The sequence below is a fragment of the Nicotiana tabacum genome, chromosome 5 (assembly GCF_000715075.1).
Source record: "Nicotiana tabacum cultivar K326 chromosome 5, ASM71507v2, whole genome shotgun sequence".
Lineage (NCBI taxonomy): Eukaryota > Viridiplantae > Streptophyta > Magnoliopsida > Solanales > Solanaceae > Nicotiana > Nicotiana tabacum.
Genome location: NC_134084.1, coordinates 109739233 through 109766828, shown reverse-complemented (window position 1 = coordinate 109766828; position 27596 = coordinate 109739233). Strand labels below are relative to the sequence as shown.

Below are 27596 nucleotides of genomic sequence, written 5' to 3'. Positions count from 1 at the left end.
ATATGGCTTCTATGACTTAACTTATATCACAATCCTTGAAGGATTTAAATTGTTTAAAGCATATAGAATTCTTGGTCATGAAGTACTACATCCTAAGTGTAATTTGTGCACATTTGTATCTTGCTATAACTATAAGCATGATAATGTGATAGCGAGGATTTTCAAGGTGCAACATATTGATTGGAATTAATATGGCTGATTTATTTCACCAAATCTCTACCGACGTCAACCTTCAAGAAGCTAATGCACAAGACTAGGATGTGAAGACTCAAAGATGTGAATTGATGCTCTCATCAGGGGAGTTAATACACGTTGTACTTTTTTTCCCTTACAAGGTTTTGTCCCACTGGGTTTTTCTTGCAAGGTTTTTAATGAGGCAACTAAAAGACGTATTGTTAGATATGTGTACTCTTTTTCCTTCGCTAGAATTTTTTCCCACTGGATTTTACTTTAGTTAAGGTTTTAACGAGGCACATTATCCATTGAATAGACATTCAAGGGGGAGTGTTATAAATAGAATTTTATTTAAGATGAATGTCTATATTTTAGAGTTTGTTACTTGGTGGCTAAGTCATTTTTCTCCTATAAATAGAAGAGTTCTATTCCATTGTAATTAATCCCAAAACCAATAAGAATTCTCTCTCTTTCTTTGCACTATTCTTTTTCATTGTTTTATAACATTGTACATATTTTTGATAGCGTTTGAGTATTTATTACTGAAATTTGTTTGACTTATGAGACAAAAGGAAAAAACTATTATCAACTGTTATAGAAGTCAATTTGACACAGAAAAAAAAAAAACTATTATCAACTGTTATAGAAGTCAATTTGACACAAAAAATGATAAACGTCAGGAGCAAAGTACTTCACTTGAAGAGATGAGTCTCAATCAAAATTCAAGGAGGTTTAAAGTGTATATGAGCCATACTTTGAGGGGTTATATATAATTTTTCCTTTCTTTCAATTTCAAAATTGTAAAAAAGCTCCGAGGTCGCGAGGGTTTAGCAAAAATGGAAACTGCAAAAGACACCGTACACCACGACGTCGTTTTAGAGGCCGACGGCGACGACGATACGCCGGCGCTAAGCTCTCACGCACTAGAAGCACTTAAAGAGTTCCTCGCGGAACAGAACGGAGCACTAGCGGAAGCTTCGTCAGCTGCGGCGGTGGAGCAACAGGCGGAGGATGACGTGGCGCTTGTGACGGAGGATTGGCGGCTCAGCCAGTTCTGGTACGACCGCGAAACAGCTGAAACTGTCGCCGCTGAAGTCCTCGCTCTTTGCCGGTCGATTGATTCGCCGGCGGTTGCTTGCATTGCTTGCCCCACGCTTTACGCTTACCTCAAGGTAAGGTATTTCAAGCTTTATTATTTCAATTCTACTCTTACAGCGCAAAATATCTTGCTTATAGTTTTTTTCACAGTAAGTAAAACCGATAAAGCACAGTAAATAATCTAAGAATATTGTTAATTTCATCTTTGATAAGAAAATTAGCTTATGGAAAATTTCCTAAAAATGAGAAGAATAATTCATGGCCCTGGGGCTTTATTCAATAACAAAGGTAGTCAGCGTCTGGGCCATGAATTTTAACAAGTTTCTAACGAAGTTGATTTGATTAAACCTGCTTCCTTGGCTGTGGCGGGCTGTGGCTCCGCCGCTGAAGGCAGTACAGCGCAATGTGTGGTAGGCGCAAGTCACAAGCTTGAATCCTGCTATCTGGCGTTTAGATAGAGAAGGTAGAGGGCAGGCTAATTGCTGGAAACAACGATTATTCTGTTATAAAAAGAAAAAGAATAGTACTTGAAATTCTGATTGGGGAACGTTGTTCGTTTATTTAGCAGGGCTTACAATTAGTTGATGATTGAGTGTATTTTAGTTGTCAAACTTATATAATTTATAACTATTTGTCATTTATGTTTAGACAGTAAAACAAGTTACTAGTACTTTTTTGTTCTCTCAAAAAAGCTATTAAAATGAAATCATTTTGTCCTTGTAAAGATGATCAAAAAATTAGTTGTTGAAATAGAACCACTAATATATGCTTGTTTGATTGAATGAAGGACAAAGATGGGAATTTAATAAGATTTAAGACATATGAGCTGGATTTTCATTGCAAGAAAAATATGTTAGCGGGAATAAACTTGAGAAAAAGTGATTGTTCATTACTAATATATATAGCATTAGAGATATCTTGAAGAACAGGGGCAGTTTATTAACATTTTTTTTGATAAGGTAAATTGTATTAATCAAAAGGGAGAGAACTCCTGAAAGTATACCAAAAATTAGAGAATTTATATCGGAACATGATTTTCTGCAAAAGACGCCCAATCTTCTATACAAATAGGGGTTATATGAGTGCACCAAAACGCGATCAAAGATAAAAGATTATTCCTAAGATGTGAAAAAGGAGACTTAATCCCCTTAAAAGCTCTCATATTTCTCTCCCCCCAAACTATCCACATGAAAGCTAACGGGGCGAACTTCCACGCCTTTTGCTTTCTTCTTCTACGAAAACTGGCCTAACTATATAACATTTCCTTTACAATGCTTGACATCACCCATTGAACACCAAAAAGGTTCAGGATCGCCCTCCACAAAGCCGAGGACACAGGGCAATGCAACAAAAGATGATTAACTTCTTCCTCTGAGCTTTTACACATATAACACCAACTAACAAGTGTAATTCCTCTCTTTCGCAGATTATCAGAAGTTAAAATCACTCCCCTCGCCGCTAGCTATGCAAAAAAGCACACCTTCGTGGGCGCCTTAGGAATCCAGATCGAGGAGCATGGAAAAGAGGCCTTCTCTCTCACCAACATACTCTGGTAAAAGGACTTTACGGTGAACAGACCATCGCCACGCAAACCCCATTTCCAAGAATCACAAGATGGCCGGGGCCTGTCTTGCCCATATAGCAGTGTCAATAAATCTTGGAGCTCCGCAATCTCCCAATCTTGCATGTTCCTTCTAAGTGAGAGGTCCCATACTATCCCTTTCATGCTCCTTACGAATCTGTTGGACCATCAATTCCTTCTGATTTGAAACTCTGAAGACGTGGGGGAAGGAGACCCTCAGAGTATCCTCTCCACCCGACCTACGATTCCAGAAGCTGATTCTCCTTCCATCTCCCACCCTGTGAGAGATCTTGCCACTGAAGGATTCCCAATTCTTCATGATGCTCCTCAACATGCCACACCCGAAAGGTGTTGTGATTGCCTTGGTCCTCCAACCCCCTCCTGTGGAATCGTACTTTTCTACTATGACCTCCCTCCATAGAGCATGCTCTTCTACCCCGAATCTCCACCGGCATTTCCCCAACTAAGCTCTGTTGAATACCCTAAGATCTTTTACTCCAAGTCCACTCCACTTCTTTGGGGAAGTGACTGTCTGCCACTTCACTAGATGATACTTTCTAGTTCCATCCCAAAGAAAATTCCTTTGAAGCCGCTCTAGTTTTTCTGTGATGCTCACAGGAGCTTGCAACAAGGACAAGTAATAGGTGGGCATACTCGATAAAGTGCTTTTAATGAGCACTTTCTTTCCACCTTTTGACAAGTACCATTTCTGTCAACCTGCTAATCTTTTTTCAACCCTTTCGATCATTGGATTCCAAACCGTAGTATCCTTATGCGAAGCGTCCAATGAGAGAAAGTAGTGGGAAGGGAGCCCACCTTACATCTGAGAACATAAGACAAAGCATCAATGTTAGCAACCTCACCCACCGGGAAAATCTCACACTTGCCGAGGTTGATTTTGAGACTTGATACTATCTGAAACCACTGCAGGACCTGCTTCAGGTAGGTCAACTGATCCATATCGGGATCACAGAAAACCAGGGTGTCATTCGCAAAAAGCAAATGAGAGACTCTTCAGGCACTGGGCATCCCGATCGGAGATGAGAATCCTCTCAAGAAGCCTCCGCCCGCTGCACGATCCATCATTTTACTCAAAGCATCCATCACTAGAATGAATAGCATGGGGATAGGGGGTCTCCTTGCCTGAGACCCCTGGAGCTGCCAAAGAAACCACACGGGCTACCATTAACCAGGACAGAGAATCTGACTGCGGAAATGCAGAACTTGATCCATCCCCTCCATCTTGCCCCAAACCCCATCCACATCATAATGAAATCAAGGAACTCCCAATTGACATGGTCAAAAGCCTTCTCAAGGTCCAAGTTGCATAGTAAGCCGGGATCTCTATTTTTCCTTCTGGAGTCTACAAGTTCATTTGCCACCAAAGCGGCATCCAGGATCTGCCTACCTTCCACAAACGCATTCTGGGAGGACAAACAGACACGTCAAGATCCTTTTTGAGTCTGTTGGAAAGCACTTTAGAAATAATCTTGTAAATGCTCCCCACGAGACTAATAGGCCTGTAGTCACTGATACAAGATACACCTTCTTTCTTAGGCACAATAGTAATAAAAGAAGCATTGATACTTCTCTCGAAAAGACCATTCACATGGAAGTATTCAATGGCTTCCATCAACTCCCCCTTAATGGTGTCCCAACAGAGCTGGAAGAAGGCCAAGGAGAAACCATCAGGGCCGGGGGCCTTATCACCAGCACAACTCGACACAACCTCGTGCTCGAAAGCCATTCTAGCCACTCACTATCTCCCTCCCCTATGTGATTGAACTCTATTCCCCCCAAAGTCGGCCTCCAACTAATTTTCTCTTTGTATAAGTTCTCATAAAACCCCACTATCGCCCCTTTTACCTCCCCCTCAATCCTCACCCCATCCACAACTAAGGACTTTATGAAGTTTCTCTTTCGATTTGCAACCGCCACCTCGTGAAAAAATTTGGTATTCGAATCCCCCTCTTTTAACCATAGCGCCCTCGATTTTTGCCGCCAACTAGTCTCCTGAGCTATTGCTAACTTGACTATTTCCCTCTTAACCTCCCCCAATCTCTCTTTCTCAAATTCATCTAACTCCCCGCCCCTTTCCCTCTCTTTAGATCCCCCAATTCATGCATAAGCTCCCTCATTTTAACCTCTAACCTCCCAAAAACCTTCTTATTCCACCTAATAATATCTCCCTTGAGCAATTTAAGTTTCTTCGAAAGACGGAATGAAGGTGTCCCTAATACCCCGTAGCTTGTCCACCATTCTTTCACCTTGTCACCAAATCCCGGCACCTTCAACCACATGTTCTCGAATCAGAAGGGAGCACGGATTTTGGGAGAAGAAGACAAAATTTCAACAGGAGGAAAAGACATGAATGGGTTAGTGATGCGGGCTGGAAAGGCAGAATAGGCCGGTCATCTTCTAACTATCCTAGGGCCATGCAAGGTTTCAGCAAATATAGGCTTGGGCCTCCTCACATGAGCCCAACAACTTTTCCCAATTCTATTTAGAATTGATCCTTAGGGGCCCAGATTATTTCAAGCTTCATCTGATAAGGCTCTTAAGCATATGGGAGCAGTCGTTCTTCCTCCTTCGGCCAATGGTGCTACACACAGTGACATTTCTGCTCCGAGCTCTAGTGACTTGCGCCCCTCTTCGATGGCCGCTGCTTCAGGGGCGACACCGGCTATAGATGGTGTTGTTATTCCACGCCCTCCCGCCTCTGATGGACCCAGCTCCATCGCCCCCTCATCTGCTCCTAGGCTTAGTTGTGTTGAGGCTACACTTCAAGCTTCTTCTTCTTCTTCTTCTGGGAAGATTGTTGAGCATGCCCTATCTGATGTTAGTGTTGGACCAGTATTTCCAGTTAAGATGCCACCAAGGGTTCCATGCTCTCCCCCTTCCTGCTACCCTACTGGTGTTTTTGGCCATTCCTATAGCAGCGAGGTGCAAATTTCAGAGATTGATACCCCTCAAGGAAAGGGTGAGATCCTTTCGGCACCTAAAGTTCCTACTGCTAGCAATGCTATGGTCTTGTATTCCTTCGGTAGGGGCAAGGAAAGGGTACATATAGAAGACACCTGTCCAATTTCGTCACGGATTGGAGGAGGGGATATGTCTTTCTGGATGGAGGATAAACTATTAAACTTTGGAAAGTTTCTAGGTGTTTCTTTTGAAGGGAAGGAAGATAGGGTGTTAGAACTGTTGAAGGAGATTGAGCAACAATCTTGTTATGAGGGTGCAGGGAGGGAGTTGGGTCAAGGTGTTAAGCAAAATAATTTAGGGGATGTAGTGGTGTACCAGAGAAGGGGCCGGGTGTGTGACAGGGAGGAAGGGAGCTCGATTAGAGGGGGTGGGGAGAAGGGGGGGATATTGTTTCTTATAGAAGTTAAGATTCTTTCATGGAATGTGAGGGGGATGAATGACCCAAACAAAAGGGCCATCATCAAAGTGGGAGTTAGAGAGTTGGGTGTTAATCTAGTTTGCTTTCAGGAGACAAAATGGAAGTTTTGTCGGATGTGATTGTGAGGAGTGTCTGGGGAGGTAGTTGGGTAAAATATGACTGGGTTCCGGCAGCGGGAAGTGCTGGGGATATTCTTCTAATATGGGATGATAGAAGCTTGGAGGTAAATGACATTAAGAAGGGAGTTTTTTCCTTAGCAGCTCTTGTCAAAGATAGAGTGAGTGGGGGTGGAGTGGGGATTTTGGGGAGTGTACGGACCGGTAGGAGAAGGGTCCAGAGTGTTTTTCTGGGAGGAACTGGCCAATATGATGGGGGAATGGGATATTCCTTGGGTGCTAGAGGGAGACTTCAACACTATTAGATTCTCGGAGGAGAGATTAGGGTGTAGTATGATTTTGAGGGCCATGGAGGAGTTTTCTGGCTTCATCAATGATCACTTTCTCATTGATCTTCCTCTGTCAGGGGAAAGGTTTACTTGGACCAGGGCGGAGGATTCCAACTCAAGGTCTAGACTTGATAGATTTCTGATATCGCCCTCCTGGGATGAGCTGGTGCCGAACGTGTTGCAGATTCCTTTACCTAGGCTGACTGCAATTTATTAACATTTTGTAGCATCAGAGCTAGTTATTATAGATGGGGGTGCTTTGTTTGCTAATTTCTCGTCCAGAAGAGGAGTCATGTTATATATATAGATGCACTATGTGTTGTATCTTCTATCCTCTTGATTTGGATTTGTGCATATGCTTATTGAGTTGAGCCCAGTTCCAAAAGCAATTTGTTTGGTTTTAAAAACCAAACAAGGTTTTAAGTCATTTCACAACCCAGTGTTGTCAATTGTCCTAAGCCCTGAAGCGAGGCTCAAAATATGTTGAGCGCGTCGCCTCGCTTTACGGGCACTTCAATGTCGCATCAAGGCTCTAAGGCATATTTTTCCTTGCCAATGAATGTAATCCCGAAAAAGGTGACACTAAACAATTGATATTTCACTTTATCGTAATTCTTTTTCAATTTTTTTGCCCATATATTTGTTATTCATGCTTATAATTATTGGTTTTGGACTACATATACATATTTTTACTTTTTCTTCAATTTGCGTCTTTTTTCTATTAAAGCCCACTTCTATTAAAGCCCACGCTTTATTTGCACTTTGCGCTTAAAGCCCCAACGGACTTAGAGCTTTTTTGCGCTTTATGCCTTTGATAACACTCAACCATGAGGAGTTGGCATGCGAAGAACCCAAGGATTTGGCCTAGTGGTCAATTAAGTGGGTTGAGAACCATGAGGTCTCAGGTTCAAATCCCAAAGGAGGTAAAAAATAGTACTTCCTCCGTTTCATATTAATGAGGTAGTTTGACTCGGCACGGAGTTTAAGAAAAAAGAAGAAGACTTTTGAATCTTGTGGTTTTAAAAGCTTAAGGGGTAAAAAGTTTGTGGGGCCATGACAATTGTGTGGCTATAAAAGCTTCTCATTAAGAATAAATGGGTAAAATGAAAAAGTTTAAAGTTGAATTATTTTCAAATTTAGAAATGTGTCATTTGTTTTGGAACAGACTAAAAAGGATAGTACCTCATTTAATATGAAACGGAGGGCGTAGGTGATTTCTTGCCATTTGTCCAAGCCTTGGTGGACAGAGTTACCTGGTATTTGTTGCTGCTGGGAGGTAGTAGGTATCCCGTGGAAATACCATGGTTATTAAAAAAAAGGAGTTAGCATGCAAAAGCAATAACCACATGAGAAAAGGAATTCTTTTCAAAAACTTGCATCTAAATCTTCTGCCTTATCAAAAAAAAAAAAATCTGTGTACATTCATCTATATTTCCTTGGTTTTCTATGTGTATATCTATGTCATCTTCATATGTGTATGTAAATTATTTGCATGCACAATTGTGGATTATATAAGAAATTTATAATCTGTGTCATATTGTTTCAAGCATGTCATTGCACTAGTAGAAGTGCTTGGGAAGCAATTACTGACGTTCTTCTTACATTTGCCTGTTATCTGATCTTTAGTTCTTCATGGTGAACTGATATATTTTCCAACTTCTAATGCTTTGTTTTATTACTCGGTTTCAGAAAATTGACCCTAATGTACCAGCACAACTCTTAGAGTATGACAAACGGTTTGAACAGCATGGAAGCGAGTTCACATTCTACGACTACAACCAACCAGAAGATCTTCCTTCATCATTGAAGCGCTCATATCCAATAATTGTTGCAGATCCTCCTTACCTGGTGAGAGCTGATATGTGCTGTATACTGAAGTGGTTCTATGATTATTAAAGAGTATCTTTTTTTGTACTATATTTCATTTTTACTTGTGACTAATTTGATTTCTGAAATTCCCTTGTATAGTTAAGAGATATCTATAAATAAATTGTCTTTCTTATATTCAGAATTTTGCCTATAGTCGAAGATCATCCATTGCTTAGTTATGGGTTTCTCACCTTTGGATGGTATGGTATATGAAAAAATTGCATAGTTTGCATGAAAGTATCCCAAATTTTGACTGTTCCATAGTCTGGCATGCAAGTTTTTAGTGAATCTTATTCTTGCCCTTTTCTTTTCTTCTCTAAATTTGGTCATCTTAATGTCAAATGTTACTTTCTCTTCTATCAGAAAATTCACCTATTAACCTCATGCTTCTTTTCAGTTTCTACTGGTCTCCATTACTGAGAGAATTCTATGCTGCCTTGATTGTTCGTTTTTCTGATTTGTTATTCTTCGGGCAACAGGCATTAATATCTAGTTGGAAAATGCTCATAAATATTATTTATCAAAAATAATTGCTCATGCCTCACAAACACTATTTTTATCTTTACCTCTTTCTTCTGCCTTTTTATTTTATTTCCATTGTCTTTACCTTCTATTAATCTGCATTTCCAAGGTCAGCATGGGTTACCTCTAAGCCTCAAGATAAGCATGGTTTACCTCTCTAAAAATGCAAGGATCCTGCTTTAAAAAACCTGAAGATAGGCTTGCCTGAAACTGACCTCTAGAGCATCTTCAGCTATATTAGAAGGCTGTTTTGTAACCTAGAAAAGAATAGATACTTCTCGTTCAATTAACCTCTTTTATCTCTGTTAGAAAACTTACAGCTTTTATGCACTGTTGTGATTCTGAAGATGAATTAATTCCATTATTGACGTTACTTGTCTTGTGCAAGTTTAACATTTGTACGATGATTCATTCACCTCTGTTCTTTTATTTTTCAGAGTGGGGAATTCTATGAAAGTGAATTATTCACATCATTGTCATTACCTCTGTGCAAGTTTGACATTTACGCGATGGTTTATTCAATACCCTTTTTTTAAAATTTTCAGAGTCGGGAATGCTTAGAGAAAGTCGCTCAAACAATTTCTTTTCTCATGAGACCAGGACCACCTTACTTGCTTTTACTCACAGGTACATACTGAATTTTAAGGTGTTTTGGGACCTGGCCTCCCATCGTTCGTCTTGTTATAGGTCATTGAATCTAGTTATTTTTTTCTTAAGGATCATTAAACATTGAATGTAGTTATTTCTGCCTGTTTTCATTCTTCATGGTTGTCATGAAGCTGCTTACTAATTTTAATAGTAGCAAATATTACAACAACAACAACAACAAACCCAATGCAATTCCACAAGTTGGGTCTGGGGATGGTAGAGTGTACGCTGATCTTACCCCTACCTTTTATGGAGGTTAGTAGCAAATATAACGTTTGATTAAAAAGTCGAAACCATCAAATGGTTTAGAGACAAGGTTTATCGACTTTCATCTGTCTCCAAACCAAAAAGAGGAAGAAATTTTTTTAGAAGAAAAGCGAGTGAGAATGCTACTGAAGTAAAGCAAAGAGAGAAAAAAAGGGAGAAAGTGAAGAAGGATATCCTGTCTTGAAGATAACCAGTGTATGCCTTGAATGTTCTTAACCTCTCTTTCTTTTTTTCTTTTTCTTGGACATGCAGGTGAAGTGCAAATGGATAGGGCTACAGAGCTCTTGGGTTTACGTCCATGCGTTTTTAGGCCACATCACTCGAGCAAACTAGGCAATGAGTTTCGACTATTTACAAACTATGACCCAGGGACGAGGCTCGGTGGCTGGGAGCAGGCGTAACAAACGCTTGTTCAATCAGAAATCCTCTTCACCAATAACGTTGTAGGTTGACATTGGTTCGTGAGAGAAGCTTTTTAGAACATATTTCAAGCTAGCTACACATCCTTTCATGAAATATTGTTTCTAGACATTCTTCAGTTACCTAAACATACCTCAAAGAACAAAAATATTAGAAATAATTATATAGCTGTATTCTGGTTTCACGTTCAGTTACTACTTGTTTCTTTCTATTGAGGACTATTTAAGGTGCTCGAGAACCCATTATCCATACAACTTGTCAAATTTTGTCAGCATTTTACCTTCAGTTCTGCCATATCCATCTTTACCTAGTATTCATTTATATGTTTTTCCATGGATTGTACCTTGTTATCTCTAAGTTTTAGTTTCATCGGTGGTTATTCAAGGTAAGGTTTGTAACACAAAAGTCACTTTTTTTCGTTAAAATAGCACGGTTTAGTCAGTTTTCAGACTGGTCATTCAAAAATAGCCAGCGTTTGCCAAGTCATTGAAAAATAACCACTAATTTGCTGCAACAGAGACCGATCCAGCATAATATGAACTTCCAGCATATTATGCGGGATCGGTATACTTTGCTGGCTCCAGTATAATATACTAGAGACTGGAGCACCGGTGCTCCAAACTCCAGTATATTATATTGGAACTCCAGTATATTAGACTGGAGTTCCAGTATAATATACTGGAACTTCAGTATATTATGCTGGAGTATTTTTTCGTATTTTGAATAGTGTTTTCGTTTAGATTTATCTTTACCTGAAAAGTGGCTAAATTTCGATTACTTTTAAAACTGTGGCTATTTTTGAATGACCATGTTACGTCCCGCAGTTTTACGTCGATGTTATGCTATGAAATAATATCTTACAATAATGTTACCCTCTGCAGTATTACATTACGATGATGTTACGCTTCACAGTATTAAATTACGATGATGTTGCACCCTGTAGTATTGTACGTTGAATTGGTCATAAGGTAATTGACATCAGTCCAAGTAAAAGATTATTTGGAGATTATAAGGATTATGCTATTTTACAAGTGATGAATAAATTCGTGAAGGTGAAAGGGGAAGCAAGTCAAATAAAATGAATTTTCATCCATGTTTGGCATGTGGGGTAAAATACGGGTCGAGCATTAATACCCGATATTTATGAACTAGTACCATACAAGGTACCATGTGACCATGATAGTGAGATATATAAAGTGTATTAAGAATAAGTAGAATTTTAAGTAATTTGAGACAATTCTTAATTATGCGGGTAATTGATTAATTACCGAGTAACAGAACATTACCCAATTAACTAATAAGTGGATAAAGTTTAATATTTGCCATTCCCTCAAAACGTGGCAACTAGCCACATTGTAAAGAAGTCAGGTGGCAAAATGATACACCTTCACTTTATTATTTTCCATATCCAGTAAAGGCTAAACCAAAAACCATCAGAATGATAATTCTTCTTTCAACCAAAGTTAGCCATTTTACATAACGTCTTTCAACCAAACTTTCTACAACCAGACATGAAGAAAGATTTCTTCATTTTCTAAACGCTACAATTGATTCCTTCAACCAACAAGATTTCGTGGCACAGTAACAACGTATAATTTTGCAATTCTAAAGGAGTACGATGCAATTTTTTCTAAAATATCATACGTATTTTTCTACTCCAGGTATGTAAAGGCTATTCTTTTTTTCTTTTTAGCATGATCTATACGAACGAAACGAGCAAATGCACAACTTTCATAAATTACTCTATTCGTAGAAATATTAGAGATGTGTATATTCATGTTCTCTCATGTGTCATATTATTCTATCATCTGTTTATGGGTTTCAAAAATACGTAAGTTGGCAAAGTTTATTTCATGATATTAATCAGAGACATAATGATCTTATGACGTACCGAGATATTTTATTAACTTATTTTCACGTGCATTTCATGCATTTACATATGCACATTGACCCATGACCAAACGGCGTTATATACGCATATATATGTATATTATATTTTTATGGGATATGGAAAAAAGTTATGGCGTTATATATGCACCACCACCTGATCAGCTGGTATACGTTGATGATTTTGCCCACAGTGGCCGAGATGATATGATGGGATGTCCTTAGAAGCCTGATGATGTTACGAAACATGTACCTATGCACGACATGACATTCATACGCATATGCATGACACTATAATTATTTCATGATTTACAGAGCTAGCCATACTTACAAGTTGAGTCCGTTACTTTATATTTCTTCCATGTATGTTATGTACTTATTTATGAGTGTTATATACTCGGTACATTATTCGTATTGACGTCCCTTTTGCTTGGGGACGCTGTGCTTCATGCCCGCAGTCCTGATAGACAGGTCGAGAGTCCTCCAAGTAGGCTATCAGCTCAGCGGAAGGTGTTGGAGCGCTCCATTTGCTCTGGAGTTGCTTATGTGGTCAGTATGATTAGGACATGTACTGATTAGTATAGCAGGGCCCTGTCCTGACCTTTATGACATTTATGTACTCTTAGAGGCTTGTACACATATGCCGTGTACGTGAAAGATTGTACGGCCTTGTCGGCTTATGTTTTGAGTTTATAAATGATCATGTTGACATATTAGGCATGTATGTCACGTGTGTATGATGATGTAATAAGAAATATACGTTAAATTGGTACTCGGTTGAGTAAGGTACCGGGTGCCCGTCGTGGCCCATCGGTTTGGGTCGTGACAGACCACTTGTAAATCCGGCTATTTTTAAATTTCTCCCTTTTTTTTCTTTTGTAACTTTAAAAAATCATCTTTCTATAGTCCAGTTAACGAAAATATAAAAGTGGCCCGAAGATGTTATTTTTATAACCACAGATTGTTTGGATATTTCTTTTTCGGCACAATAATTTGATCTTCCTATCACTATGTAGTTTGTTTCGGTGCGAATTTATCCACACTCAGGGATCGTTTGGTTCATTGATGCGACGGTGCGAGTTTATCCACACTCGGGGATCGTTTGGTTCATTGATGCGAAGACAAGGTTATTTCATGGGCTGTGATATTTGAAGGGATTAGCTATAAGATCGGGTGACACTACATACTACTTGACCAACCGCTTTGAAATGTTAGAATAACAATATCTACTAGTGGTTAATATGTTAGTTGAGATGAAAGTTGTTGGCGGACGTCACAATTTTACCCTTGCATTTACTTTCTTTTAGTTCTACTCCGATCCCTTTATTCCAACTTGATTATATTACTAAAATTTTAAGTTAAATGGGAAGAAAATCGACTTTATTTTCCCAAAATTAATAAAATTATATGTCTTAGAAATACATAATACCCTGTTCCGGTCATGGAATAGATGAAATAAATCAAAAAATGGTAATCCAAGCCAACCCACATTACTGACTAACGGTGGATAATCATATTTCTTAGAGGTACTAAATACAACTCCATGAATGAGCAAAATGAAGGTTGCAATTGTAACATCATACAAAATTTCCTATTTAAACCTCAATAACAAAAAAAAAAAAGTAGGAAAAGCTTCAATAATGAAAATATTCTTTGACTTAGAATATTCTTAACTGTTATAAAATAAAGACTATAAAGTAAAGACAAGTATAAGAGAAACTGATACATTATTCGAATTCAAACTGATGTACATAATGAACTGAAATCTCTTCTATTTATAGAAGAAAGAAAGCTGCTGTGTAAGCTGCTACTATACCAGATATGGATAGTCTTCTACTCAGAGCAATGTTTATCCATAACGGAGTACTGAAAGGATAAGCTTATTATACCTGATATGGATAATCTTCTACCGGGGGTAATGTTTATCCATAACTGGGTACTGAAAGGATAAGCTTATTATACCCGGTATGGATAATCTTCTATCGGGGATAATATTTATCCATAATTGGGTACTGAAAGGATAAGCTTATTATACTCGGTATGGATAATCTTCTACCGGAAGTAATGTTTATTCATAACTGGGTACTGAAAGGATAAGCTTATTATACCCGGTATGGATAATCTTCTACCGGGGATAATATTTATCCATAACTGGGTACTAAAAGGATAAACTTATTATACCCGGTATGGATAATCTTCTACCGGGGTAATGTTTATCCATAACTGGGTATCGAAGTGATAAGCTTCTTCAGGAAGCTTATTTACAATAGAGTGCTTAAATAGATAAACATATTTACGGTGGAGTCTCATATGGATAAGCTTCTTCAGGAAGTTTATTTACAACGGAGTACTAAATGAACATCCATAATATAATATATTTATAACACTCCCCCTTGGATGTTCATTAAAAGATAATGTGCCTCATTAAAACCTTACTAGGAAAAACCACGTGGGAAAAATTCTAGTGAAGGAAAAAGAGTACACATATTTAGTAATACGCATTGCTGGCTGCCTCATTAAAAACCTTATAAGGAAAACGTTGTGGGAAAAACCTTAGTAAGGGAAAAAGAGTACATCGCGCATTTTACTCCCCCTGAAGAAAACCTTATTTCAAATATTTGAGTCTCCGCATTCCAATCTTGTATACCATATTCTCAAAAATTGATGTTGGTAAAGACAATCTGCTGGATTGTCACTTGAACTAATTTGATGCACATCAATGTCACAATTTTCCTGAAGATCATGTATGTAGAATAATTCTGGTGAAATGTTCTTCGTTCTATCTCCTTTTATAAATCCTCCCTTTAATAGTGCTATGCATGAAATATTGTCTCCGTATAATATTGTGGGTCTTTTATCACATTCCAACTCACATGTTTCTCGAATGAATCACTGATCTCAATCATATGCACTCCCTGCTTGCCGGTTTGAAATCGAGCTTTATGGCTATCAGATAAATAACCTGCATTTGCATTATCAATACGATCTGCACCACTTTTGTTAGCATTAGCAAGATAAATAAGTGCACCATCTACACCGAGATAGAGTATTTCAGAACCAAGGAGCTCTTCATCCTCTTCTAGAGGTTGGAACGGATCCTTATTCACTTCAAGTGATTGAATATTCATTGGTGTACTTAATGGGTACACTTTGTCCATGTAAAAGTATTTTTAAGACCCCCTTGGAGCTCTTCTGGAGTTCCAATAAGATTTATGTCACCAACATAAACAGCAAGTGTAACAAATTTTGATGATATTTTCTTTATAAAAATACATGGACAAATAACATAATTTATGTAACTTTCTTTCAGCAAATATTTACTGAGGCGATTATACCACACGCGCACAGATTGCTTTAAACCGTACAAAGATCTTTATAATTTGATCGAGTACATTTCTCAAGACTTTGAATTATATGCTTCGGGAATTTTCAATCCTTCAAGGATCTTCATATAGATTTAGCCAAATAAGTCATATAGGTTAAGACTTGTATCTAAATGTATGACATCTTCAAGTGTCTGGACTGCTAGTCCGATCCTCACAATCTTTTACAATATTGTGCACTATATTGTATTAAATATATCGTTGACGATCATTTTGTGTCAGTTCCGAAGCGACATAACTTGTGGAGATCTCATCACTTTCTTTATTTTCAGGTACCTGAACTTTTTCGGGAGTTTCATGAAATGTTATGTCGTGGGCTCTTCTAGAACTTATTTCCTCCTCATTATGATCATTTTGATCATTAGCTCCTACTATTTTTCAAGGATTGTTACCTTTGGAACCGATTGGTCTACCACGCTTCATGCGTACAGTAAACTCTATCCTTCAGGGACTTTAATTTTAATAGGAGCATTTGCAGCTGAAATATGATATTTAATTTTGGATCAACAAATGCTTCTGGCATTCGACTTGAATTATCTTCTAAGTGAGGATCATGATAATTCGATTCATATAGCATATTTTTCAACTGTTTATTTCATCCCCCAAATGTTAGAAAAACTAACATATATCCCCAATCATCTTTGGGAAACATATCTTTGTGTATTATGGTAGAGAAATTAATCATATACCACGCAACAAAAGATAGTAAAAATATTTGGTTTCTGATCCTAAACCAATTGTGAAGGGAGGACCTATCATATATTGTTGATCTGATGCATACAAGTGCTGCTATATGCAATTTAGAAAATCTTAGACCAACACATGAAGCTTTGTTCTCATAAGCAATGGTTTAGCCATTAATAGGAGGTATTCAATGCTAAACCAGCTTGGATATAAACCAACATTATCAAGATGAACTGTCTTGATTTCATAATCTGAAAATTATGCTCTTAATCGAGAAAAGCAATTCCAAATGCCAAATTGCAGGTTGACAATAATTACACATGTAACCATCTCATATATGCACCTATAAGTGGTTCACATGATAGGTGAACAGGCCCATATTCACCTTTTATATATTTCAGAATCAGGGGTCTTAGTCCCAACTTTAGCTGGTATAATCAATTCATTATGAGAACAAGCAACACATGAGAATTTCTGAAGAATCTTCTAGTTCTTTAGTATATGCTTATCTGAATTCTCAAATAGCTCATTTACAAATGGCAGATGAAAACTTCAAGTTTATCATGTCATGTGCTATCTCTTAGTAAACTTCTGGTTTACTATGGCATAAACTTTTGCTTTAGTAAACTTCTGGTTTACTGTGATACATGATATAGTACAAATTAAAAATAAGGCGGGTAACTTCTCACATACATATTAATTTACCCCCTATGATTGTGGAAACATGAAGATTATCAATCTTCCAATCATTTGTAATCTCAATATGATAGTCATTTGTATTAGTAAACTTCAGGTTTACTACAACATATGTTTTGACCATAATCATATAATATGAATGACATATTTGTATATAAGCTCTTCGAGAGCCTTCATTTATTATCCACAATCTAATATTTATCTGGCACTACTGGTGTCATGTATTCTTTAGGCAAACATTTAGCTCTTCAGGAGTTGTTGATACATTTTGTACTATCAAATATTGCTCAGACACTGCTGGTGTCATGAGAGAAAATCACAATCAAATAAACAATGTAAAACAATTGTTTAAGCACACGAAAACTCCTTTTCATAATATTTTTCCACTTCAGGAGGCAATTTCAATTGTGTTACTTCTTCAGGAGCAAATTTAAAATACGAAATATTGAGTATATATTCTCTCAATTATATTAACTCTTCTGGAGGTGAATTGTAATGTATTCACATCAAGAGCGCGTTCATATTTACCCGACTTATTAGTATTGTCACATTCACTTCAGGGAATGGATTAATATTATCAAAAGTTCTCATCCTTCAGGAAATCGAACATAATTATCTGAATGCGCATTAATCACATCAAATTGTGATGCCTCAACCCTTTTTAAAATATTTACTACTTCAGGAGCAAATCAAGGCGTGCATTTAATATAGAGAATATTTATGTACCTTATCTTCAATTGTAACCATAGAAAGCCTAAATTATCACTTCTAGTGATCATAGGCATATACTACTTCTGGTAGTTAACAAAATATAATTACAATGAGATATACGAAATATAACCACTTCTTGTGGTTGTATATTTCTTGCAAACTCTGCTAGAGTTTAAGTTGATCTAATAATGTTATCCATATTCTTCAAAATGACATAAACAAGATATATTATAGTAAACATCATTATCAAATCATAATTTTTCTTTATGTACAACAATTACATAACCATACTATCTATTACAAATAACAAAAATTAAAATATTTACATTTCTACAGATTCACCACCGATTACATGACTTGTTTCTCCTTCTGGGAGTGCAAGGTAATCAGTTACATCCAAATGCATGAAGTCTAAATTATCTTCAGAAATAAAATTTGCTTCAGCATTTTTCTCTGTCTTCTTTAGGGAGGCTTGATAAAGCTCAACCAGGTGCTTTGACGTACGATAGGTACGTGACCAGTGCCCTTTTTCTCCACATTTATTGTGAGCACGTGATTTTTGTTTACGCGATAATCACTCGAAAAGAAATCAAAATAATATCAAACGGTCTCGCCGTGCCATTTTTCGGAATTTACGTGACATTTTTTGTTAGCTATTTGTGGCTTTGTCCGTGTCTATTTTAGTCTTATCAAACAAAAAATACAAAAAATATAGGTCGTGCGTAAGTTTAGGATATCATTCTACTATTAGGAATTAATCGAACCATAATCCGGTTATTAAAAGGGAAATCATAAAATATACGTCTTTTATTCTATTTGTTGTCATTAAATGATTTTATTTTAATTAAATGTTAATGTGGGTGATATTTGTTGTTTTAGTATTAATTAATATTTGTATGATTTTATTTTTAATTTTACAATTTTAGTTAGGAATTTTATTTAAAAGAAGGAAAAAGAAATGGGTTAAATCAGATTGGACCCAGAATCAGGCCCAAAAATACTGATGTGCCCGGCCCAGGTCAGTTTGGCCTTAGGGGTATCCCAGCGATGTCGTTTTGGTCATGCCTGATCTGGGCCGTTGATCTCAAAATGATCAACGACCAAGATCACATCCCCCGTACCCACATTCAAACCCGACCCGTTCAACCCCGGACCAACCCAACCCCTTGCATTTGAAACGACACCGTTCCTCACCAGCTGAAAGATCCTGGCCCTTCATCTCGCCTCATCCGACGGCCAGGATCTGATCACTCACTAACTATATAAATCCAAAACCTTACCCCACGCCCCCATCCAAACACCCCCCTTCATCGTCCCAAACGCGGACCTCCCAAACCTAGCCGCCCATGTGCACCTTCACCAGAAAGCCTGCGGCAAGGACGCCGGTGACCACCACCTTAATACCCTAGGACCACCTCGACCCCCTGAACACAGATCCACTAACCGTGGGTCTCGAATCCTCCCCCACCATCTCGAATCTTCATTTGAAGATTCGAGCCGGACCTCGACCTACACCAAACCACCCCAAATCCATGCCAGGCACTCCCCTGACCTCCCTCGTGACCAAACCAGGCTTGGTTTGGTCCGAATCTAACCAGGGAAACATAAATCCCAAATCTGCCCTAAGAACCCTAGAAATCCAGAATCCGGGTTTTGTCCATTTAAACAAGAAAGTTGAGGTCTAATAGACTTTAATCGAAGTGTTCTCAGTTGAGAACACTTCGATTAAAGTCCATTCAACCCCAATAAAGGTCGATTCAAATCCGAGCTAGGGCTTTCTGATTTTTCAAGGCTTTAAGGTATTTTTGTTTTCCTTTTCTTTATCAGTTCATTTTGTCTGTTGTAATTGAATGTCTGTTCATATGTCCAAATGTTTTGTTAGATTTATTTTGAATTTTTGTCGACTGTTTTGTCCACCTTTCCTGGACCTCTGTATTTGGCCAAGTCTTTCTTCATTTACTGATAATGTGTATGTATATAAACTATACAATCAACTGAAATTGAATTTGGTCGATTGATTAGTTTCCAGGGCAACTTTTGTTTGGTCAGTACAATTTGAATCACATGTTCATACTGTTGGATTCTGATCATTGGCTTCGATTGTATGTGTTGTGATTCGCGTATTCGATTCGATATATGTCGTCAACTAGTTCAGTTTTGAATGGTAATAATTTGATCCATGTTATTGGTTTTTCTGCTGAAGTTTTGTTTGAGTCCAAATAGGGACTGAGTATAGCTACTTGTTAGTTGTTCAATTTGAATCAGAAACATTTATGGGTTGGGTTATAGTTTCAGTTCAGGTTTGAGTTTTGAATTGATGACATGTGTATTCGTGGGCAGCATTGTGCATTATAGTTTCTTTATTTAATTGGAGCAAATGGGACAGCATGTGCTGTCAGGGCATATTCAGGCTGCCCATACTTGTATTGTAGTTTAATAAATGGAAACCACTTTGAATACTTAAAGATAGGGCTGTCAGGGGGAATATCATGGGAGGGGGCTTTATTTTAATCTGTTTAGTGGAAAGAACAAGAGGAGAACATGGGAGGGATTTAGTGAATTTTAACAGGCTATTTTGAAGGGGTTGAGGTTAGAATAAATAGGAAGGATTCCATTAGTAAAAAAGAAAAGAGATCAGAGAGCAGAGAGTGAAAAAAGGGAGAGAGTTCTGAAAATCAAAGGGAGTTCTGAAAAATCAAAAAGAAGAAAAACAGAAATAGACACAGATATACACACATAGAGACAGACAGACAGAGAAAGGGAGAAGGGGGAGATACATACACATACAGATTTAAGCTAGAAAACTAGGAGAACAGATAGTGGGAGAGTTCAGAAATCAGGGGGAAGATAGAAAAGAAATTTCTGTTTGTTTGATTGAAACTGAAAACACTGTTTTCTTCATCTTTTTCTGTTTGGACACTAGCTTTAATCTGCTACTGGTTCAGTCAGACTTAGGGTCTTTGCTTTGAAGTATTTGAAAATCAGCAACTGTGTTCTTTTATTGTATCGGATCCATCTGTTACCTGTTTGGAATGACATTGGAGTTTCCTGGGTCTCAACTGGGCTTTATTCTTTTACTTGGACATTGGGTACTGTATCATTGAGTTACTGTTTGGTTTATCCTGCCTGAGTTTGTCATTGCTGCTGTATTTGTTGTTTGTTGCTGCCTTTCTTGTTGTTGCTGCTGCTGACTTGCCTGCATTCTGTTCTTCTGTTGTATTCAACATTCAGGTACACATTTGAATCTCACATTGATGTAACGGTTAAAAGCATGAAATGAAAGATGCACATGAGTTTAATCAGTCGCTGCTTTACTATAGCTTTATAAATGTGGTTAAATCTGTGTAAATTTTTAGTTTGTAGCTCAATAGAGAATACATTAGTGAGCTCGTACTTAATTGAAGCTTATACTGGTCTAAAACTGCGATATATGATTTGTTTAGTGGTATACATGATGTAACTATATAATTCATGGAATGTGTGATCACTTAGTGTAGTTGTTAATTCGAACTTTTTCTCCAGTTGTTTTGAACATGTAGGGTGGATGACTTTTAAATTTTGCCAAATACAATACAGTTTTAAATTTTTGAGTTTCAACTTCATTAGGCAGTTTATAGGACGAGTTCCGAATACCATTAGTAGCATCCTCTAATAAGTAATTCTATTAATCCTGTTTAAATGGGTTAGTTTAAATTTAGCTTGAGGAGTGTTTGGAGTAAGAGTAGAGTTTCATCAATCTTGTATGTAATTCCTTTTTTTTTATCAAATTAAAAGCATGTTCCATAAGGTACAACATTCTTCACCTTGCAAACAATTAATCAGATGATTAACAAGAATCCGGAGTTGGCCAAAGCATGCAATTTAATTAGAGTATATTTTCTTTCTCCATTCCTTAGAGGCGAACATAATAAAGATGTAGTCATTGTAGGTTTACCTGTTTCATAAAGAGAGACGAGCCTCGCCAAATGAGAGGCACAAACTGCGGGGCCCTCATAAGTGTATATATATTAAATACTTAGAATTTGGGATGGACTGTTTAGTGGATTTCACTGCCTTCCCTAAAGATAATAACGCGTTAGACTCTTTAGGCGCGACTTAATTAAATTACATTCTTAAAATTCGGGTGCGCATTTATGTGACCCAAATTCAAATCTCAACGGAGTCGAAATGTGTTAACAACTACGGGTGCATTGATTGTGACGTGGTTCGAGATGCATTTTCACGATGTTGCAATTCTATAAAAATAAATGATAACAATAAAAGCGGTTTAAACTTAATAAAAGCACACAAGTCATAACATGTATTTAAATCAGATATTTAGCCATTATAACAATTTAAGCGACCGTGCTAGAACCACGGGATTTGAGGGTGCCTAACACCTTCCCTCGGGTCAACAGAATTCCTTACTTAGAATTTCTGATTCGCAGACTTCATTTGGAAAGTCGAAAATTTCCTCGATTTGGGATTCAAGATAAACCGGTGACTTGGGACACCAAAAGCCAAACCTTTCCCAAGTGGTGACTCTGAATTAAATAAATAATCCCATTTCGAATATTTTCACTTAAATTAAAAAAACTCCCTCGCGCATTTAACCCTCCGGGGAGGGCGCGCAAATAGGAGGTGTGACAGCTCTGGCGACTCTGCTGGGGAATTGACCCAGAACCCTGAAGGAATTGACCCAGAACCACTGGTTCAGGGTTCAATAATTCGAGCTTAGAATAATTGTTATATTTGGCTTTATTATCTGATCTTTATTACATGTTTCGGCATAACGTGCTAAATGTTGTCTTTTACCGCTTTGATATTATCTGAACTGTATATAAACTGTGCCGAAACCCTTCTCTCTTCACCTCCGGGGATGTGCTTACTGGTTGAGACTCCCTATTCTGTTAGTGTCACCTTGAAATAAAAAAGAGGCTCGGACAAGTTACGAAGCCGGATGACCTTTTGGTTCCCGGTAAGTTGCCCCCTCCTCGACTCGAGTTGTCCGTTCGGGTACACAGTCTAGAATATATACCCAGGTTATAAACCTAGTATAACGAAACCTCATGTCGGATCCCTAGTAGGAGCGCTTATTTGCATCATGTTGCATTTGACATAGGGGACTCAACACAGGGGTTGGGTCCGTCTAGGACAGGCAACCTGAAATGAAAAGACCATCCTGCTGCATCCCGTCTGTTTTGCGCATTTATTTGCTTCAGATCTGCATGCTGACCGGTTTCTAAAAAAAAGGGGGAAAAAAAACAGCGTAGCGAGATAATTACTTATTTTGGAAAAATAAAACCAATATCCAAGTAGTGTCAAAACCTCGCCGGAATTTTCTTTAAAAAAAAAGAAAAGGAAAAATTAAAAACAAAATTTGTCTTTTAGTTTGATTTATTAAAAAATATATAAAAAAAGTTTCTTTTAATCACTTTCAAAATTTAAAAGTTCAAAAAAAAAGAAGGGGAAATTTAAAAAAAAAACACAAAATTCAAAAATTGGATTTCTTTGGTAGTATGTCTTTTATAAATAGTCCCAAATACTTCCTCAAAAGGATTTTTCTTTAGTCTTTATCTCTTTTCGAAAATTCGGAAAAATATTCTTGCTTTAAAAGATTGTATTCAGAAGGGGTTTAATTGATTTACTTTATTCACGATTGACCGAACTACGCCGGTTTGATTCTCACAGGGTGTGAGATACGTAGGCAACTCTCATCGGGTCCAACCTCCCCTTTTGCAAAAACCACCAAAAAAAAATATGACAAAATGTTGCCACTTTTATAAAGAGTCGGGTGACGCCGTTTCTGTAAAAATAGCCGAACGTTCTCAAGCGGGACGCCGGAAGGCTGACATTGCATAAACGGCCACCTTTGGTCATCATTTTTGATCGGTTAATCCTCGCAGCCTTAAAAGTCTTCGTTCTCGAAGTGCTAAAAGGCCGCATTTGAAAATCAAGTTCGTCGTTTTGAAAAAAATCTTGGAAAAGAACATAGATAGTTTTATTTTGAGTCTAACCACCCTAATAAATGTGCAGGATGAGCACGATACAAAACGAACCCTTTTCAATAATGACCAAGATCCCTTTTGAGTTGCGATTATGGTGGAACGACTTAGGCAAGGAGGGGCAAGACAAAGTAAAGAAATATCTGAAAGATCTCCCGGATTTACTAGACATTCAGCCTCGGGGTGATATTATCAGATCATTGGTCACTTGCTGGGATTCAGCACGCAATGTATTTCATTTCTCGGACTTTGAACTTACCCCGACATTGGAAGAAATAGCGGGATACATCGGAGGTGATGAAGCTCCGTTAAGGTTCAAATACTTGATTGTACCTAGGGCCGTCACGGTACACCGTTTTCTGGATTTCCTAAAATACCCCGAACATTTCACCATCCAGATCTTGCCAAAGGTTTCTGCAGTCTCCACCTCATATATGCTAGATACGGCCACGTGGGCGGGTTCAATAAGCCAGACTTCAAACTATGCAGTAGAGGCAACCGACAAAAGTGGGACGAACACAGGCTGGTAGCTTTTATGACAGCCTTTTTGGGTCTTATAGTGTTCCCAAGAAAAGACGGAAACATTGATCTAAAAGTGGTTGGGGTCGTCAGTACCCTGCTCACCCAAGATAAAAGTACTCTGGCGCCTATGATTGTGGCTGACATCTTCCGGGCTCTCACTGCTTGCCGAGCTAGGGGAGACTTTTTCGAAGGATGTAACCTATTGTTGCAAATGTGGATGACCGATCATTTATGCCACCGCTCTCCGCTATTGGGTTACGGTTCGCCCGAGAAGACTTGTATTGGAGAATTCTACACAAGGATCAAAGGGTTCAGTCTACCCAAGGGAGTCGCAGCATGGACTTCATTTTTTCGGACTTTCACTACCGACCAAATCCAGTGGACGCTCGGATGGTTACCTGTTGAGGAAATCATATATATGCCGGCAACCAGGCCCCACTTTCTGTTAATGGAACTTAAAAGCATCCAACCCTATGCACCGTATCGAGTTTTGAGGCAACTTGGGAGGTATCAAGTAGTGCCGAAAGATGAAGACTTGAGTACCCAAGTGATTGAAATCAGTCCGGACGGTCATTTCCCCGAAAAAGAAGTTCGCCAAATCTGGAGTGAGTGCCAACATCTGACAGCAAACACTTGTGTGATGGATACGACTAAAGGGGAAGTTGCCCCGGGGTATCACGCTTGGTTTAGAGGTGACATGTCCTGCGAGAGACCAGCTAAGAGACCTCATCTCAAAGATTTCGTTGAGTCATCCCAAGAGCAATGAAACTGGTTAGCAAGGGAAAAGGGGTATCGGGCAGAGATGGGGATTTGAAGCAACAGGTTGACAGTCTGAAATTCAATAACAGTGTGCAAATCGCTGCGGATCGAGGCGAAAAGAATAGATTGGCCCAAGAAAATGAAGAGCTTAGGGCCCAAATCCAGAAATTAAGATTGGCTCTTGATGAACAACCAAGGAGTCGATCAGACGAGCAGTTGATAAAAGGGTTGAAAAGTGAAGTCAGGGAATGGCGAGATGGTTTAGAAGAGTCTGAAAACGTCATGGCAGAGCTCAGGGAACAGTGGGGTACAAGAGCAGATAAGCATCGCCGATACTTGAGGCAATTGAAACGCGACCATGAGAAAACTGTTGCCAAAATGAAGAGAGTGATGGTTACACTTGAGGTTAAAGCAGTTAAGCGGGCCAAGGATTTCCAAATGGAGAGCAGATACTGTTACAACTTGTTGGCCCAAATGAAGGTAGAAGTGCGGCAACTGAAGAATCAGCATATGCAGGATTCTCAGGTTTTAAAAACATGCAGTGATCAGATAAAATGCCTGCTCATAGAGAAGAAGCAAACCAGAGATAAAATCAGGACTATTGCCCACACCATCATCAGACGGTGTCTACGGTGTGAGAACATGACCAGCCTTACCGTTCTCTCGGCAGTGATGGGTTATGTCAAGCAGACCATGCATGAGCTAGAACAACTTGAAAGGGATCTCGCACCTAGGACCGTGGCAAGGCCGAACGATGCCCCGCGGGCACCAATTTTCGAAACCTTAATGTATTCATAGGTCGAGTCTGTGTTTTAGCATTTTCTGTCCGTCCCTTCGCATCAGGATGCATTAGTTTGTTTGAGTCTGTATTTACTTTCAAGGTTTGTTATTTTTCCTTGTTCCAAATGTTGGTTGTAATGGATCATTTCAGTAATAAAAGGTGTGTTTCTTTTTACACTCATCTGTTTCAAACTACGTAATGATCTGATTCACGCGGCATCGTGATACGTAGGCAATCCTCATCGAATCCGGTCACATTTTCAACTGCAAATAATAAAAAAAATAAATAAATAAAAAATAAAAAATAAAATAAAATAAAGGGAAGCCTAAAAGAAGCCGGAATGACGCATGCCCTCGTTGCAAATATGTAGGAATTCATTTAACTGTATAGGTGCATCATGCCCCAACGTGAGATTACCTATCTGTTATTTGTTTCGAACTAACCGTTCGTTTGTCGTTGAGTCTTTCCAGGTTTTAAAAAAAAAGGCGGTTGGTTTGGTGAAGGTTTGGCCTCACATTCATACTTCACGAGGTCGAAAGGGTGTGTTCAGTTACCTGTTGGTAAGACAAGAGGAGTTACTCACACTTACTTCACCAGATCAAAAAGAAGTGTCGAAATGTCTTCAGAAGTTCCTCTGCCAACGATTCCTATTTCGGAGGAAAGTTCAATCTCAGCCATCCCGACTTCTGAGTCAGCAACGGTCGAGGAAAATAGAATTTTACGTCTCCGCATGATGGAAATGTGGGACGCCTGGGCCAATGGAAAAGAGCCACCAAGTGCGATCCCTGGATTCCCTGAGCTTTTTCCTAGGGCAAGTGGGACCTCCAACACCCCCATAAGTTATCCAAATGCCCCTCTGGGATTTTCCTACCATCTCAGCCTACTTTACTGGAACACCGTCTGAATCTCGCCCCCAGGTGTTAGCTTCCGGTGTGGCTTCAAACATATTCACTGCTCCACCTTGTTCAGCCACGGCACAACATGTTTTACCCAGGCCCAACTTCGATTCATCATCCTTCACATTTCAAGCACCGCCTCTTCCGTTGGAACCTAGCCAGTTCACCACCAACGCTCACCCTCAGCCGTCTCGGTACGCGTTTATCGCAGGGCAGGAGAAAGCCGAGAAAATACCTGAACAAGAGGAAATGACCAGGAAAATGAAAAGTATGGAGCAAACTCTCAAAAATATACAGGGTCTGAGCGGGCAAAAGAGCGTATCTTACGCTGACCTGTGCATGTTCCCACACGTACATTTGCCTTTGGGTTTCAAAACCCCAAAGTTTGAGAAATATGACGGGCATGGGGACCCCATAGCCCATCTCAAAAGGTACTGCAACCAGTTGCGGGGAGCGGGCGGAAAAGAAGAACTTCTTATGGCTTACTTTGGAGAAATTTTGATCGGCGTTGCTTCTGAATGGTATACGGATCAGGAAGTATCTCGTTGGCACATTTGGGACGACTTGGCTCGAGATTTTGTCAGGCAGTTTCAATATAACATCGACATTGCCCCCGACAGGAATTCATTGTCAAATCTAAAGAAGAAGCCTTCGGAGAGCTTCCGAGAATATGCTGTCAAATGGCGCGAACAAGCGGCCAGAGTCAAACCTCCGATGGATGAAACAAAAATGGTCGGTGTTTTCCTTCAAGCCCAAGAGGCTGATTATTATCAAAACATGATGTCTGCATTGGGAAAGCCGTTTGCTGAAGCCATCAAAATCGGTGAAATGGTGGAGAACGGGTTAAAAACAGGGCGAATCTTGAGTC

General features: G+C 38.8%; 1 protein-coding gene across 1 annotated transcript; it reads left to right on the top strand.

Moving 5' to 3' along the window:
* The first annotated feature begins 953 nt into the window (after positions 1-953).
* On the top strand, positions 954-10619 carry LOC107778505 (uncharacterized). The gene is made up of 4 exons (XM_075253944.1): positions 954-1346; positions 8389-8547; positions 9636-9717; positions 10258-10619. The coding sequence occupies exons 1-4, from the start codon at positions 1011-1013 to the stop codon at positions 10404-10406; spliced, it is 726 nt and encodes a 241-aa protein (XP_075110045.1). The 5' UTR covers positions 954-1010; the 3' UTR covers positions 10407-10619.
* The last annotated feature ends 16977 nt before the right edge of the window (positions 10620-27596 follow it).